Source organism: Megalobrama amblycephala, linkage group LG7 (assembly GCF_018812025.1).
Source record: "Megalobrama amblycephala isolate DHTTF-2021 linkage group LG7, ASM1881202v1, whole genome shotgun sequence".
NCBI lineage: Eukaryota > Metazoa > Chordata > Actinopteri > Cypriniformes > Xenocyprididae > Megalobrama > Megalobrama amblycephala.
The window spans coordinates 51,086,063-51,103,807 of record NC_063050.1 but is presented as its reverse complement, the minus strand read 5'-3'; the positions used below and the strand labels follow the sequence as shown (position 1 = coordinate 51,103,807).

Below are 17,745 nucleotides of genomic sequence, written 5' to 3'. Positions count from 1 at the left end.
GAGAAGCATGTTTTCAAGTTTTAAGTTGTTTTCATGTTGTGAAGGTTTTGTTTTGGAGAGCGAACATGGAGGACATCGCTTGAATTCTTGAAATGCAAACAATTAGAAAAAGATGAGGAACTATCGTGAGGGCCAGCGACTCGGGGATCTCTTTTTGGCGGGAACTCCTAGTCCAACTGCACGGGTTGATAAGAACTCTCCCAGCATGCTTTGGGAAGAATCACAGCAGGCACATGGTGAAACATGAGTCCTGGAGGCTTCCAATTTTTGGATTCGAAATAAACCACCAAGTCCCGTAGCCTCAGAGCGAGCCAAGCAGTGACGCTGCGAGCCAAAAATGACTAAATCAAGAGTTTCGAGTTATGGACCAGGAATCGGAGTAGCGGCGAGCACATGGTCACATTCTGATATCCTTAAGACCGTAAACCACAAAGCTTCTGTGCAAGATCCATCCTCAAACGCTCTGGCTATCGACTAATTCCGTTAAAAAAGCTCTGTTTACAAACATGGAAGGAGAAGCGCGAAGGAAATAATGAAACATAGATTAGCATCGGGGCCCAGGGGCATTTGTGGCCTAGATTTGATTCTACATTTTGCTTTTGATGGCAAACAACGAGGCACACTATTTTTTTGTGTGTGTCCTCCTTTCATGTTAATAAATTCTATTTTGAGAAGCTCTTTGAGATAGTGGCTGTGATGGCTAGGTTTGATCACAGTAAATGGAGAGGTTTATGGAGCGAGTGTCTTCAGAATCTCAACGAATTATGGTGAAAATGGTGGAACTGGAATATGTGCAATCTGTAATGAGGAGATAAAGGTGACTTCACAGGAAACCAGAAAGAGCGTGGCAGGGAGAAACATCCGCTAGAGATAACGCAAGGCTTTGGCTTAAGTTGTCGCTATAAATGACAACAAAAGCATAAAGGATAAAACTAATGATGGAAGAAAAAGGTGAAACGTGCACACTTACGAGTACACTCCTCCAGCGGTGTGTTCACACTCATGTGGATGTTATCGATCCAAATGTGGCCTTTGGTACCCTGGAAAAATCCTTCGATTACCACCTGTGTGATGAAATATGAGCACATAGAAAACAGAAAATGTCAGTATGGTATTTGTCTGGCTACCAAGACTAAACAAATACAACAACAAAGGTTTACGAGTTGTCGAATCTTTAATAATGATTCAAATTTGGGCAACAGATTTGAATAATTAACTCTTTCCTCACCAGCATGTTTAAAAAAAAAAGTTGCCAGCCAACGGCAGAATTTTTGGTCCTTTAGCTCATCCTAGGTCAACATGTCATTCGGTAACGTTAGACAGTTTCGATTTATATGATGTTCAATGTTGATGATCGCATTATTTTACATATGCATCTGCTTACATATAATATTGCTTGTTTCTGCTTCTTCTTTGCCTGTGTTTTGATCAGGAGATTCAGTACACTTTCAGAAGATGCGTAATAGCGCCCCCTACCGTATAACAGTGAAAACACAGAAAGCCAGAAAATTCTGTCAATGGTGGGGAAAGAGTTAATTACATTTTTGGGATGAATTTCACTAAAATATCACAACAAACTATGATTTGAATAAAGCAAAATCTATTGTGTGCATGGCAATTTTTTAAATGTGACATTTTATTAGACTTTTTAATTCTTTCTTTCCATTATAAACCCATGTTATTCTCATCAGATCCTCATATTTGACTGTATTGTAGTTCGGGCTGAAAATTTCCGGTAAATTTCCAGAAACTTTCCAAAAGTTTCCCAAAAATCCTGGAACGTTTCCAAAAATTCCAGAAAAGTTTCTGGAAACTTTGCAACCCTAATTGTAGCATTAAAAATATAGTGTCATTAATTGATTTTTTTTTTTTTTTAATTATTACCAAGTACAAAAGCAGCAAATATTACCATGATGTATAAACAATTGCAATTACATTTGAATTAATTTACCCTTGCAATTTAATTAATCTATTTTTTAATAATTTTTTTGCATCACAATAATGCACAAAATTGACTTTAAGAAAGACATTTGGGTCAAAATAGACAAAATACACTTTTTCTTTTGAATTTGGGGTGAAATGTGTGAGATTCATTCGACTAATCTCAAATTTTGAACACTACTTTTATAATTATTTTGTTTTCTCAAGATCAAAAACAGATTTTCTTTGTGATCTCAACATATGTTATTTTGTTTATGACAAAGTTAAAGAAAGAAAACAAGACAACAATCTTTATAATCTTGCCTTTCAAGATCAGTGATCTCCAAAATTAGCATGCTGACTTGACAGCCCTAATTTTACAGCCTTTTTGAAAAGATTTACCACTGTTAACCAAACACTGCAGTTTTAAATATATTCTAGTGTTTATTATGTCTAATCTGCTTACCTGAAATTCATTTGGAGATCGAGGTATGATGGTCCGTCCTTCTTTCCAGATGGGCTCCTGGTCTCCACGGAGGGACCAGAGGAGGGTTTCCTCTTGGTGTTTGTTCTGCAGCAGGACCCTCAGGGTTGCCTGATCCTCCAGCTGATAGGAGAACATCAGACACAGTGGTCCGGTGTCGGGATCCACACTGGGACTGAACAGTCTGGCTTTCTGGCCCTGCGTCTCAGGACTGGCCTCAATGTACAGGTAGTTTCCCAAACCTGTGAGAGAACAAACATAATGCAGTGTGTCACACCACCTGTCCATGTCTGCATCTGTCTAATCTGATTCATTTCTACCAAGTGACAGATGAAAACCTTGCAGCCTTTTGGTTGGTTGCATGAAATCTTGTTTATTCCCCACTGGGCAAGTGATATAAAGTGATCGTGTCTCTTCAGAAACTTTGAACTAAACCGCTCAATTCATATGGAATAGTTTTACGATCTCTTTATGAACTTTTTTGAAGCATCAAAGTGGTGTTTGCATAGCTCTCAATGGAGTGACAGAAATCTCTCAGATTTCATCAAAAAGATCTTCATTTGTGTACCGAAGATGAAAGTCTTACAGGTTTGGAATGACATGAGGGTGAGTAATTAATGACAGAATTTTCATTTTTGGGTGAACTAACCCTTTAAGCACATGACATTTTAACAGTCTGGTTTGTGTCACTTTGGATCCAACCTATCAAACAGCTGGTGAGCACTTCCTGAACCCAAACTGTGTTTTTGAGCAACATGATTCGCCTAAACATCACGCTGTGTGATTATACGGAAAAGTCAAGTGTGTCACATTGGGAAAAGTCAAGCACCTCGTCACCAGTATTAGTGTCTTCGTGAGCGACGGTAGCCCACTAGGCTCTACTGTAGGCACTTTCGGTGATGGCAGGTGTCTGTTTGCTAAGCGGAGAGTGAAAGAGCGTTAAGTGGGAGCAAGGCACGACCCCTACGTTGAAGAAAGAGAGGCGAGACAGGTGCACACTCTTTTATCTCTCTACATATTTGTGAATAATCTTTCCAGACGTTTCAAGGTCAAAAAGACAGCTCATGTGGTGCCGGCCGGCATCTCTCTGAGTGATCAGATTGGACGGGGAGGAGACATGTGACCTATTGGAGTCTTAAACATTTTGAGAACTGTCAAAAACTGCCTATAACACCTTGCAGCTGTCGGCACGGCTTGTTAAGTCTTTCAGAGAGAGCATTTAAAATATTCCAAGGCAATGAATTTAAAATAGGTTTAGGATAACAATCCCCTTAACTTCACTGGGAATGCATATATAAGGAGATGTGAAGGGGGGAATAGTGAATATCTTTTATTTATGTGAAAAAAAATCCTCTTTTTGATCTTAAGTACTATATTTATAGGGGGAAACGAATAATGATTTCTTGAAAAAGGCTCTAAGTACATGGAAGTCTATGCAAAAATCTTCCTGGAAGGCAGGTGAAGGACTGGAATACATGGTGGGAAATGCAGTTTTCCCACAAGAATCTACACCTCTGAAATTAATTAAAGATACTCGGATTTAAATTTGCCACACGATAGCTGAAAGAGACTGAAGGAAGGGGTTTTTGAACTTCCAGAAAGGGGTTCTGGGAAATTGCAATGCTTCTTACTTTTTAAATGTTTTTGGAACTAAATAAATGATTAAAACAATATTGCTTAGCACTGTCTACATTACATATATTATATTATATACAATATAATGATATATACTATCATTTAAAGGTTTGGGGTCAGTAGGTTTTTTTTTTTTTTTTATATTTTTATTCATCAAGGATGCATTACATTAATCAAAAGTGACAGTAGAGTAATTTACAACAAAAATATTAAGCAGCACAACTGTTTTCAACTTTGATAATACACTCTAAAATGCTGGGTTAAAAACAACCCAAGTTGGGTTGAAAATGGACAAACCCAGCGATTGGGTTGTTTTAACCCAGCGGTTGGGTTAAATGTTTGCCCAACATGCTGGGTAGTTTTATTTAACCCAACTATTGTTTAAAAATTGCTATATGGCTAGCTTAAAATGAACCCAAAATAGTTGGGAAATTAAAAACCAGATGCAATTAGAGGCAACAATAATAGACAAAAGGTGAATGTTTATTAATAAGCTTTAATATTTTATTAATATAAATTTAATAGTTTATCAATATAAATTTATTAATAAGCAATTTAATAAATGTTTATTGTTTAATAATTATTCATTGAACATTAATAAATGTTCATTTCCAACATACTTTGGGTTCATTTTAATTAAGCAATACAGTAATTTTTAAACAATAGTTGAGTTAAATAAAACTACCCAGCAGGTTGGGCAAACATTTAACCCTACCGCTGGGTTAAAACAACCCAATTGCTGGGTTTGTCCATTTTCAACCCAACTTGGGTTGTTTTTAACCCAGCATTTTTTAGAGTGTAATAATAAATGTTTCTTGTGCAGCAAATCAGCATATTAGAATGATTTCTGAAGGATCATGTGACACTGAAACTTCAGCTTTGCATCACAGGAATAAATTCTAAAAATTCTAAAGTTGAATCAAACCCAGAGATTGGGTTGTTTTGACCCAGCAGTTGGGTTAAATGTTTGACCCAACCGGCTGGGTAGTGTTGTTTAACTAAACTATTGATTAAAAATGTATATATGGCAGGCTAAAATGAACCAAAAATTGGTTGCAAATTAAAAATCAGACACATAATTACTAGAGGCAACAATAATAATCAAAAGGTGAACATTTATTAATAAGTATTTTAATAAATGTTTATTATTTAATCATTATACATTCAACATATTAATAAATTTTGGGTTCATTTTAAGCAAGCAATACAGTCATTTTTAAACAATAGCTGAGTTAAATAAAACTACCCAGCAGGCTTGGTTAAACATTTAACCCAATCGCAAGGTTAGTCCATATTTAACCCAACTAGGGTTATTTTTAACCCAGCATTTTTTTTTTTTAGAGTGTATAAAAATAGAAAACTTAGTGTATAATTGAAAATATACAGAAAATTTCAAATCAGAAGCCTGAATGCAAACTTATGAAACTAATTGTTTCAGCTCTAAAATCTGACAGAATGAGCCACATTTGAAGCTGTTGTAAAACAGCCAGCATATGCAAACCAGTGACCTCAAATCAACTGAATTCTATATTAATGTTTGGCAACATTAGACAGCCTACAGTTAGGCTATAGTACTAGGCGGGAGAATTATTTATTGTGTTTACTGTTAATAATTAATGTGATTATTTAGTGAACATCGGTGTCTCTGTCATATTGCTGTTGCTGAGCAATATGTCTCTCCTCGAGACCCAGCATTATACTGATTTTACCATGTCAACACCTGACTCAAACATGGTGAAATCACTGTAACACATGCCCTTGAGTGGCACATTGCTTTTCTAAAAGTAACATGCAATGGCAACCCATTTTACTCCCGTAAGCTGATGTATAATTCATCGTAATTTCTTACTTTCACAATCGTTCACAACCAGAACATGAGGGCGTATTAAGACAGTAAGTATGGTAATTTTTGCTTTCTTATTGACAAACATGTAGTAATCTGCGGCTCACTGGTACCCAGCTCTCAATCAAACAGTGATTGTTTCGGCATTCCAAGATTATTCACTGCCATGCTTTGTTCCTGGTGTACGCTTCTAATTGCGATGTGTCATGGGATAGAAATAAAGGGAGTGTGACAGTGTTCTGGAGGGAGAAAGGAGGAGAGAAAGCATGCCGAGCATTCATCCTGTTTTCCTCTTCTAGAGCTCATGGCGGTGTCTGACATGTGGAAAGCAGACCGCCGTGTAAAGAGGGAATGAGGTCACAGGAGTTTACGAGAGCACGTACTGGGGATACAAAGAGGAAAGGCTGTTCTGGGAACGGTCCAGGTGCTTGTCTTTGGCGTGAGGCATAAAAAAGTTAATAGGAAACTGATTTGGAAACAGAATGAAGTCATAATACAAAGAAAAAGGGGCAAAATAGCCTGCTGAGTTTACACTGGCATCAATTTCTGTGGACCCAGGCTGGTTTATGCTGGTTGGTACTTGTTTGGTGCAAGCCTAGATGTTCACTGCCAAAACTGCCAACATGATCTTTTATGGAAAAGCTCACTTTAAAACCCGATAAGTTATGGTAAATCAAACCATTTGAGGAAACCGATTACCTTAAACCATTTAAGTTTTAAAACCAATAAGTATGTCTACTGTAAACTCAGTTAAATTTACTAATATTTTAGTGTTGGTTTAGTCAATCATTAGAGTAAACTCAACTTAAAGATCTCATTCAGTAACAAATCAAGCAAAACAAGTAACAAATCTAACTATGTTGGTTTAATGGTTTAAGTTCATCAAACTCAAAGTAATAAAGTTACATAAGATTAAGCAAAACTAACATTGGTGCAAAGCAGTGATGACAGAACAGGAGATCAAAGCTATAAAAGCATAATCTACGCTAAAATAAATTGTAATTTCTCGGAAAGCATTGTTTAAAAGAAATTAGAAACCATGAAATAAGTTCAAACTTCTTTTAAATATGTTGTGGTCAGCCATAAATGCAAGCTACTAGATTAAATTAATTTCTGTATCTTAAATCATTAGAGGTAAAATAGCATATTATTTCTTGTAACTTATTCTGATTGAGTTCTGCTTAATATAATTTGTTTCTGAGATTCACATAACAAATATTTGTTAAATTGAATCAACTTTTTAAAAATTTGGTCCCACTTTATATTAAGTGGCCTTACTACTGTATGTACTTACATTTAAATCAATCAATTTGATACAATGCACTTATTGTGTACATACATGTTTTTACATTGTACTTATATTTTAAAAAAACACCTGCATGTAATTACATCTGTAATTCATTTCTATAATTACATTTATAATTACACTGTTGACCCGTCCCTTACACCTTAACCCACCCTTAAACCAACCCATACCACCAAAGCTTTCCCTAACCTTACCCATATCCCACCTCAATAGCCGCAAAAGTGTTTTGCAATGCAATATGTACCCAATAAGTACATTGTACTTATTTTTTGATGTAAGTACATGGTAGTTAAGGCCATTTAATATAAAGTGGGACCAAAAATGTTAAGTAAAATGAACTTATTTTATTTAGTGATTTTCACCGTAAGGTTTTACAGAACATGGCAGTAAAGCTTGTAAAACTAGTTAAGAAGCTTGGTGAAGAAAATTTCAAAACAGTAAATTAAAGATAATTATTATAATAATATAATTTATATTTTATAAATTTATATATTTTATATATGGTTTATTTTTATAATAAATAGTATAAATTATGATTTATTTAAATATTAAATCTTTTTGTATAATGACAACAAACTAAATTAACTGTTTTCCCGTCATATAATGTAATATAACATAACGTAATGTAATTTAATATAATGTAATATTTGTTTGTGTGTTTCTAAGCATGAACACAGACGAGAGCCTACAGGCATGACAACCTCTCTATGCATGTGAATGTGTGTATGTGTGTGAGATACTCACTGTTTGAGCCCATGGAGAGATCTTGACTTTGACCCAAGGCGGTGCTTTTGCTGGAGCTGTGTAGCGCCCAGCTGAGGTCAGAATCAGGGTCAAGGGTCCAACCACACAATCCTTGCTCAAAATCACACAGTCCTTTGTGAGACGGCAGGGCAGTGCTGGTAACTGACGGAAAGAATACATCAATACATCCGCATTAATATTCATCAACCCTGGCAAAACATTGGATGGCTAACGGCACTTTAAGCTAAACTGATCTCTGACCTTTGACTTCAGCTGCATCAATGTTCAAAAATAAAGAAATGACAATAATTCTGCCAAAACAATCCACTGAAAATCATGATAGTGATACTTATGTTAAAGGGAAAGGGATATTTATTGATTAAATAAGAGTGTGCTTACAGGTCACATGTGTATATTTATGCTGTTGTGATGTATTTTATCAGGGCTCAAACTTCACTAAAGCAACATTTCATGACATACTGGTATCCTGCTCCCATTTCACATATGCATGCAACAACAACCCAAAATGTGGCTGATTTCTAGAGGTTTAGGGTGTTTGTGAAATGTATTAATGCTTGGAAAAAAAAAAAAAAAAACTACTAACCAGGACTGGGTTTCTGTGTTGTGGTGGTTTCTACAGAGGAAGGTTGAGTTGGTTTGGATGTCTCTACAGCTGGTGTGGAGGTTTCTGCGGGTGGAAACACATAATTACCAATCTTATCTTAACCAAGACCAAAATACATTTCCATTCAAACAAATCTCTTTTCTTTTCATTTCAAATGATATTCCCTTTCATTTTAATTATGCAGCCAGCCATGAGTCAGATATTCATAAATTAAATCATAAAGCTCCAAACTCGGAATTTATGTCAGCGCAGAGGGGGACATAAACTATATGCACAGTATGCAATACTGTTCAAAACTATCATTTTGTCCCCGTATTGCCTGCGGCTCTTTACATCTGTCTTAAGTAGAGACATCAGACTGATGGATGGCGTTGCTGTAGGGAGAAAAACCAGACAAACCATGGGGTGTTGAAAGAAAACAACACATGTATACATACATGCATACTAATATATAGGACCTCCGATCCATTATGCTCACAAAATATATTAGGGGTGTAACAGTATATGTATTCATCCCGTACTATGACGTCATGGCTCGGTTCATACAGTCAGACGACGAATACGGTCAGTCACAAGTGATCCAGAAGGGGGCGCGCGTGGTAATGCAATGCTATTTGCTAACCGCCACAACAGGAAAAAGCGCAGAAGAAGAACAGACGATATATGCATAGATATGTTTACGTGTAATCTCTCAACCAGTGTTTCAACCTCAGAAAGACATCAATAAAACAGCTTGAGCATCACATTTACCTCAGGCAAGTCATTTAGTGTCCACAGCATGTTAGTTCACAAAAGAAATGAACTCTAGAGGGAGCATTTCACTAAATATATGTACTAGCTTATATATTAATTAAGTTGGCTTGAAAAAGCCAACTTACTGTTATGCTATTTTCTTCTGAGACTAAAATTTCCAACTTTAACTCCTCCTAGAGCTTTAACTCTACATACTCCAAACTCGGGTCAGACCTTCAGACTGTTCTGACTTAGTGTGCTATATCTTTTCTAACTTATCCGACTTACGGTTTTCCTAAAAATGACTATTAAAGCTCGGAAAAATCCCATTGACTTTCATTGACGGAATGTTCAAATGAGCCAAGACTTTCAAATTCCAACTGTCAAAATTCAAATTTAAACTACGGAAGCCCATTAGACTCAAACTCAATTAGACTCAAGTGCCATTCTATGTACTATTTCTAATCCATTGAAACTCATAAATCTACTCATAACTCATAATCTATCTAGCTCTCTCTAATATGATCTATCTATCTCATAGCAACCACCCAAAACAACTTAGCAACTGCATAGCAACACCTTAGCAACCACTCAGAATACCCTAGCAACCACATAGCAACACCCTAGAAACCACCCCGAGTAACCTAGCAACTGCATAGCAACATCTTAGCAACCACCCGAGTTCCCTAGCAACCGCATAGCAACACCCTAGCAACGATCTATCTATCAAAACTACTAAACTAAAACTTTCAAACTTCAAACTTTTAAAACTACTTCAAACTTTCTAGCTAGGCTTTTTCAAGCCAACTTAAAGTTTGTCTTCAAACTTTTTAATCTAGTTATATTTACTTTACATGTTAGTAATGTCTTAATTATATAATATATATCTTTAAATAAATTCATCATGACAACAAGTTATGACAGTAACTGTGTAAATAATCATATTTCAAAAACTGAATTGGAGTAGAAAAATAATTTAAATATATATATATAGGGAACGGCGCGAGGCCGGTACGCGAGTATAATGAGCGTCACCTGCGAGCTGCCGGCCTGGCTCTCACGGAGGAGCTCCGGAGCATAAAAGGAGGAGCGACATCAGTAGACAGAGAGGACCAGGCCTGGACTTTATGTTAGTTTTATTATGTTTATTGGCCGGCAGACTCCGCGAGGGTCTGCCGGCATTACTTTAGTTTTGTTCTTTGTTTATTTTGAATTAAAGTTACGTTGAACGTTCGCCGGTTCCCGCCTCCTTCTTCCCACATCTACTGACCTCGTTACAATAATATATCACCAGCTGTGGCTCACCAGCAGTGTAAATGCTAAGTGTATTACTGCCCTCCACAGGTCAAAGTTTGAACTAAATTGTCATATACAATATGCTAGTGCAAGTATATAACAATTAGTTCAAACTTTGACCTGTGGAGGGCAGTAATACACTTAGCAGTGTCTACACTGCTTGAATTCTAATAGAGAAGAAGAGAGCTTGTTCAAGATGTCCATTTATTGTTAAAACGTATATAAGTTTTTTAGTTTTTTTTGTTTTTTTTTAAGAAAATGAGTGATGGTTTCTCTAGATAAGACCCTTATTCCTCGTCTGGGATCATGTAGAACGTTTTGAAGCTGCAATGAAACTAATTTTGACCTTCAACCATTTGGGCTCCATTGAAGTCCATTATAAGGAGAAAAATCCTGGAATGTTTTCATCAAAAACCTTCATTTCTTTTCGACTGAAGAAAGAAAGACATGGACATCTTGGATGACATGGGGGTGAGTAAATTATCAGGAAATTTTAATTTGAAAGTGAACTAATCCTTTAAAGAGATGTAACAATTTAGCAATCTTGTAAAACTGCCTAGGAAACAAATAAACTGCATTAAATGAAAAGGTTTTAGACTTATATAAGAACAGAAGTTCATCTAGTATATGAACTGAACGGTCACTCACACAGTAGTATCTGCAAAGGAAGCAAATCGGTGCATACATTAATATTTTGAATTCATAAAAGGTGAGCCACAGCTGGTGATATTTGTCACTGTAATGCCATGGCCTTTTCTGAAGCAATTAGCCAGCTAATACCACTTCCTCTGCCCTATCGCTAACGGCCTCCCTCTCTACGCCATCCTCTTTCCCTCGATCATTCTTTCATATGCCTCCACACCTGCAGTCTGTGTCCATTTGTTTTTCTTTGTCTTCTGATTCAATTAGTACAGGGATGACGGATAAATATCATCACCTGCGCGGGACTGTGCTCTCGCGATGTGCAAACACTCTCCGCGCCGTGAAGATGTTCTGTCAGGGTTTAAAGGTCGCTGTGTGTCACGGTGTAATGATTTTGACCTTTCAGAGATGTGACAGTCATGTCAGCACAACATACAAGACAAATACAGGGAACGCCGTAACACAAAGAACTGTACTTCTACCGTCACACTACAAGGCTGTTCTAGGAGGTAGGAAGTATAATTATGCATCCTTCTACAGTCTTCAACAGCTCTGTGTGCAGCTTTCAAAGCAGTGTAAGAATGCTCTGTGATGGGCTCAATAAAAAGTTTGAACCAAGATGGTGGATGGTGGAGTCAATAAAAAAATTAATACAGAAAAATATCAAAACAAAAATGTTATGATTTTGCATAAAGAGTAAGATGTGCACGGCAGTGTAATTTTAATATTATTTATATAATATTATGATATTTATAAATATTTTGAATTAGCTTTTATTTTCACATTTTCTGTTTTGGTGACATTTTTTGTAATTTTTCTATACACTGTATATATTTCTATTTAGCTTAAATTTATTTTTATTATTTTATTATTTTAAGTTTAAGGGTTTTTTATCTAGTGTTTATATTTTATTAAAATAAAATATAAATATTAGGTGAAAAACTTAAACTTAAAAATCCTACCTTCAGTTTTCTTAAAAAAAAACAAAAACTTTAAATCAGTTTTATTTCAATAACAGAAAACAACTTTCAATAGTTTGCATTTTAGTTAACGATAACTATGGAAGCTTGTTTCCGCCACTAAATAAAAAATGAAATAAAAAAGGTAATTGCGACTTTTTATCTCAAAAGTCAGAATTGCGTGTTATAAAGTCAGAATGAGATTTAAACTCGTAATTCTGTGAAAAAAGTCAGAATTGTGAGATTTATAAGACACAATTGCAAGTTTTTATCATGCAATTCTGACTTTAACTCACAATTGAGTTTATATTTCGCAATTTTGAGAAAAAAAGTAAGAATTGCAAGATATAAAGTCATAATTCTGACATTTTTTCTTGCAATTCTGACTTTATATCACACAATTCTGTCTTTATAAATTGAGTTTATGTCACAATTCTGAGAAAAAAAATTATTTCATGGTGAAAACAAGCTTCCATAGATAACAACCCTTTTGCATGACAAATTATGGCAGAATTTTCTTTTTCGTCCTTTAATGCCAAATTAGTTAAATGCGTTAACTATGCTAAATTTAGTAGCCTTTAACATATTTTAAATTTCAAAACATATTTTGTGATTCAAAAATTACCCCTTGAATTTATTTATTTATTTTTCTGTTTATATGTAGGGTAAATGATTGGGACACTTTTTCCCCAAGTCATCTCAATGGAAAAAACTGTCAAAATCATCATGAATTCACGCCTACTAAACACTGTAAGAAACAAAATCTGTAGAAAAAAACAGGACATTATACATTAAGTTTACAGACATTTCCTTTAACCCTAAAACACAACGTGTGGGCAATGTGTGGATCAAAATATGGGTAAAACACCTGTGAAAATCAATACAGAAAACTCCTTCATATTAACACCATACGTCAGGAAATATTTTCATAGACTTTTCTTAGAGTGAAGGTTATTGCTGTTTCAAAATGGCTGTATATGTTATCCGTCTCTTTAAAACCGTACGTGTAACTGTACACCTCACCGCAGGCTGCAGTTTCCTTAATGTGATTAAGACTAGCGGGAAGATCATTGCCTTCAGTGTGTGTGTGTGTGTGTGTGTGTGTCTGAGTGTGTTGGAAGTAATGGGAAGTAAGGCGAAGAAATGAAAGCGTATTATTGATAGCTGTAATCTGTCTTCCATCCATTCAGGTCTGCTCCCCCTTTCTCAGCTCATATCCCATCATTCTCTTCTCTCTCTCTCTCTCTCTACTCTTGTCCTGTCATTTCTGCTTTCATCAAATTCTCACCCTTCCTTAAGAAAAACTGTCACATCGTTCTCCAAAGAAACTGATTCAGCAAAAAAAAAAAAAAAAATCAATAATGAAAAATAGATATATAAATAAATAAATAAATAAATAAAAGACCCTCAATTATGCATAAAGCTTTTCTGCATATTTCAGCCTGCTAACCAGAGCTCGGCAGGGCTGCAGAGAGCAGTAGTGCATGCTGGGAAAATAAAAGAGCTGCCTTTAGGCCCCCATAATTCACCTGAGACTCATGCAGTGTACTATATATTATATGCGTTTGATTGTTTCATGATGACCACAGCACATAAAGCCTGAGGACATGAGAATATGATGACAGACACATGGCAAAAAGATGAATTAATTATCTAATTTTATCAAACTTGACATTCAACATAATATACATTTTATGAAGAACAATGCAACGACTCAGAACACTGTAGCAATTACTGCTGGGAGATTTGTTTTTCCACAAGTACATACTAAGTAACCCAGTGTGGGCAGGTATATGTCTGCATACACTACAACAGCTGTTCTGTGGGATGAACATGTAGAACATATGTGTGTGTGTGTGTGTGTGTGTGTGTGTGTGTGTGTGTGTGTGTGTGTGTGTGTGTGTGTGTGTGTGTGTGTGTGTGTGTGTGGGAGAGAACATGGGAAAGAGAGTAGCGTGGTCTCTGATGAGAAACAGAAAGAGGAGGAGAAGTGAGGAGAGCAGGACCAGAAGAAAAACATTTACACAGGCAAGAACACTCCCTGAGAGAGAAAGAGAGAGAGATAGACTGATTGGAAAACAAAGTTAGAAAACAAAAGTAGAAGCTAGAGAGAAAGGTTGTGCTTCTTAAAGGTACAGTTCACCCAAAAATGACATTTCCTTCCATCCATCCATCCATCCATCCATCCATCCATCTATCTATCTATCTATCTATCTATCTATCTATCTATCTATCTATCTATCTATCTATCTATCTATCTATCTATCTATCTATCTATCTATCTATCTATCTATCTATCCATCCATCCATCCATCCATCCATCCATCCATCCATCCATCCATCCATCCATCCATCCATCCATCCATCCATCTAACTGAGAGAATAACCATCTGATACTGAATCTTAGCACTGCCACAGTATATTTATGTAATTGTGAGGGTTTCTAAATTTGCAATGCTGATCAATCAATCCATGCTGAACGTCTCTAGAACTTTGAGTATTTGGTTTTCACACCTAAAAGTAGAGCATACTGTACATTTGCATACACACACACACACACACACACACACACACACACACACACACACACACACACTCAATCAGATGTATCTCCAGCAGCTCTATGATAAATTATACAACATAGAGGATAATTGGCACAGGGGGTAGCTGTCTGATTATAGCAGAGCTGCGTGAGTGTGTTTGTGTGTGTCTTTCATGTTTATAATATTGTAGACATGGGAATTGTGTATTCGTGCAGGTTGACGCTCTATAGCGAGTCTGGTCAGATAAGCACAAACAATCCCTAAAAATCGATCATAATAACATAAGCACGCAGTTGCTCCCACAGCAAACTAATCTCTTTAATTTCTCATTTGTGTCTCCTAGAAAGGAATCAGATTAAATGGAGAGATTTTTGTCCTGAGAAAAAGATCCCAGTAATCTCACGTGTCTCTTCAAACGTTTTAAGAAGAGATCTCAACAAAACCTCAGACCGTGCTGAAATCTCAATATGAACTCAGCCATTTCTTCGAATACCAATTAATATATAGCACTTCAGATCATTGCTATTTGATTAAAAAAACATCTAAAGCAAGGTTGATGCGTTAGAGTTAGAATATCCCACACATACACTACCATTGAAAAGTGTGGGGTCAGAAAGTATTTTTTTGTTTGTTTGTTTTCATTTTGCAAGGATGCATTAAATTGATCAAAAGTAAAAACATTTATAATGTTACAAAATTCTGTTTAAAATAAATGTTGTTCTGCAAAAGCTTTGAACTGTTTATTCAGCAAAAGCAGCACAGCTGTTTTCAACAATGATAAGAAATGTTTTTTGAGCAACAAATCATCATGTTAGAGTGATTTCTGAAGGATCATGTGACACTGAAGACTGCAGTAATGATGCAGCTTTGATCACAGGAATAAATTACATTTTAAAATATATTCAAACAGAAACAGTAAACGGTAGCATACGCAGCACACAAGCAACTGAGACGTCACACTAAAGCTTCTGCCTTACAAAATTCATCCAGCCAATTTTAAATTGGTTGTTTTCTCCCATCCACTTCTCTTAGAGAGAATCACTGTTTCTATGTTTCTATTTTCTCTTCTCTCTTTTTTTACTTCTCCCCACCGTAAATGAAAAGAAAAAAAATTGTTCAGGCTGCAATAGCGTTCAGCTGACGGTGCGTTTCTGGGCAGCAGCTCAGTGTCACTTGTAGTTTCTCCCTACAACAGGAACTGCCCAATCAACAACAAGTAATTTAGCTTATGATTTCACAACAGTGGTGTATCTGAGGGCCGTGTCCTACCTGGCAGGTTGCAGCCCAGGACTTCCATTCTCATTCCGATCCCTGCCGGAGACCAGCGCTCCGGATAGATGCGGATGAACTGTGCCGGCAGCTCCTCGAAACGTCTCAGCTCTGGGGTGTCATAGTGTGTGTTTCCCTCAAAAAGCTATGGGGAAAAAAGAGACTACTCACACACTTACTGAATTTAGACACTGAATCACAGGTGATATTTAGGTTTTAGGTCTTATTGTTCTGTGGATGATCGTTCTCCATAATGAGAGCTAAACATATACTCAAAAAAATAACTCTTTGACCGAACATAAAAAAATCATGGAAAGGATTTCCACATGATTGAGTTGCTTTATTTCAGCATTATGCAATTCTGTTATTCCAATTTAATGTACTTACGTTGGGTCAACTTAATTTATTAAGGTTGATTCAACTTATTTACTATGGTTGGGCACAGCTTAATTTAATACTGTCAGCCCAACTAATTTGTAATGTTTTGGAAAATAAATAAAAAGCAATAAATAAATAATAAATTGTTTTCATATACATTGATTTTTACAATTAATTCTTCTTGTTTAATTTTGTGATTTATATAACTTTTGTGATGTTCTGTGTTAGAAATCTAGATGTAATACTGGATTCATCCTAAATTGATCATAAGTCATTGGTGGCAGTGGTTTTACAATCAACACAGGCTTACAATGCTTTTGGGAAATGCAACCCAGAGCACTACCACAGTGATTACTTTCTTATTAAAGTAATTTGAAAGTTTGTCAGCAGGTCCTCAACCCAAGCACAAGTGCAACAATTCACCACAATGGTAACCCTAAAACTATTAATTAACAGAAACTTTTAAATACCAACATAATAGAACAGTAAGGTAACACTTTACTTGAAGGGGTGTGCATAACACTGACATGACACCTTCATAATCTTGACATGACACGTGTCATGAATATGAAGGAGGTTTTATGAATGTTTATGACAACTGTCATTAAGTGTCATTCGCTCAATTATGTCATTTTTAATGCAAAGATGACATTGTTTGAGATGTCTTTGTTACGACAACTTGACATAAACCAACACATCATAACCTGTCAGTGTCTTTGTCATGACAACTTGACATTAGCAAAACATCATAACCTGTCATAAACATGACATAGCAGATTAATTATCAAACTTAAAAAACTACTTAGCTTTATGGGTTAACATTACATTACATTATTTTGGTAACACTTCAGTATAGGGAACACATATATAAACGATTAACTATGACTTTTCCCTCAATAAACTCTTAATTTACTGCTTATTATAGTTAATTGTTAGGTTTAGGTATTGGGTAGGATTAAGAATGTAGAATAAGGCATAAGTACTAATAAGTACTAATAAATAGCCAATAGTTTAGCCATATGAATGCTAATAGTAATAAGCAACTAGTTAAAAGACCCTAAAATAAAGTGTTACCATTATTTTATAACAGTGTCATCTTTTTTAAGAAATTTGAAATTGTCTATTATCTGACCTTCTGTTGGTGGAAACTTAAAAAAACAAAAAACAAAAACAAAAAAAACATGAAATGAAAAATAGTTGTGACGCTGTTATAAAATTATTTGTCAGAGTATTGTCACTTAATGACATTTTAATGACAAGTTCAATTTGTACCACTGTACTTGAGCTCAAGATAAATATTCATGACACTATTATAATGGCCTCATGACAGCCAATGTCAAAACCAACCACATGACAGTTTAATGTAATG

The 17,745-nt window shown here is 35.7% G+C and overlaps 1 protein-coding gene across 4 annotated transcripts in view; it reads right to left on the bottom strand.

Annotated features, from left to right (window-relative positions):
* nrp2a (neuropilin 2a) overlaps positions 1-17,745 on the bottom strand; it is a 90,668-nt gene that overhangs the window by 15,242 nt on the left and 57,681 nt on the right. For all 4 annotated transcript variants that reach the window (XM_048198010.1, XM_048198011.1, XM_048198009.1 and 1 more), the window contains 5 exons: positions 15,999-16,143; positions 8,537-8,620; positions 7,933-8,094; positions 2,387-2,646; positions 971-1,064 (listed from right to left, as the gene is read on the bottom strand). In XM_048198010.1, the coding sequence (XP_048053967.1) occupies positions 971-1,064; positions 2,387-2,646; positions 7,933-8,094; positions 8,537-8,620; positions 15,999-16,143 (745 nt within the window). The remainder of the gene's footprint in view (positions 1-970; positions 1,065-2,386; positions 2,647-7,932; positions 8,095-8,536; positions 8,621-15,998; positions 16,144-17,745) is intronic.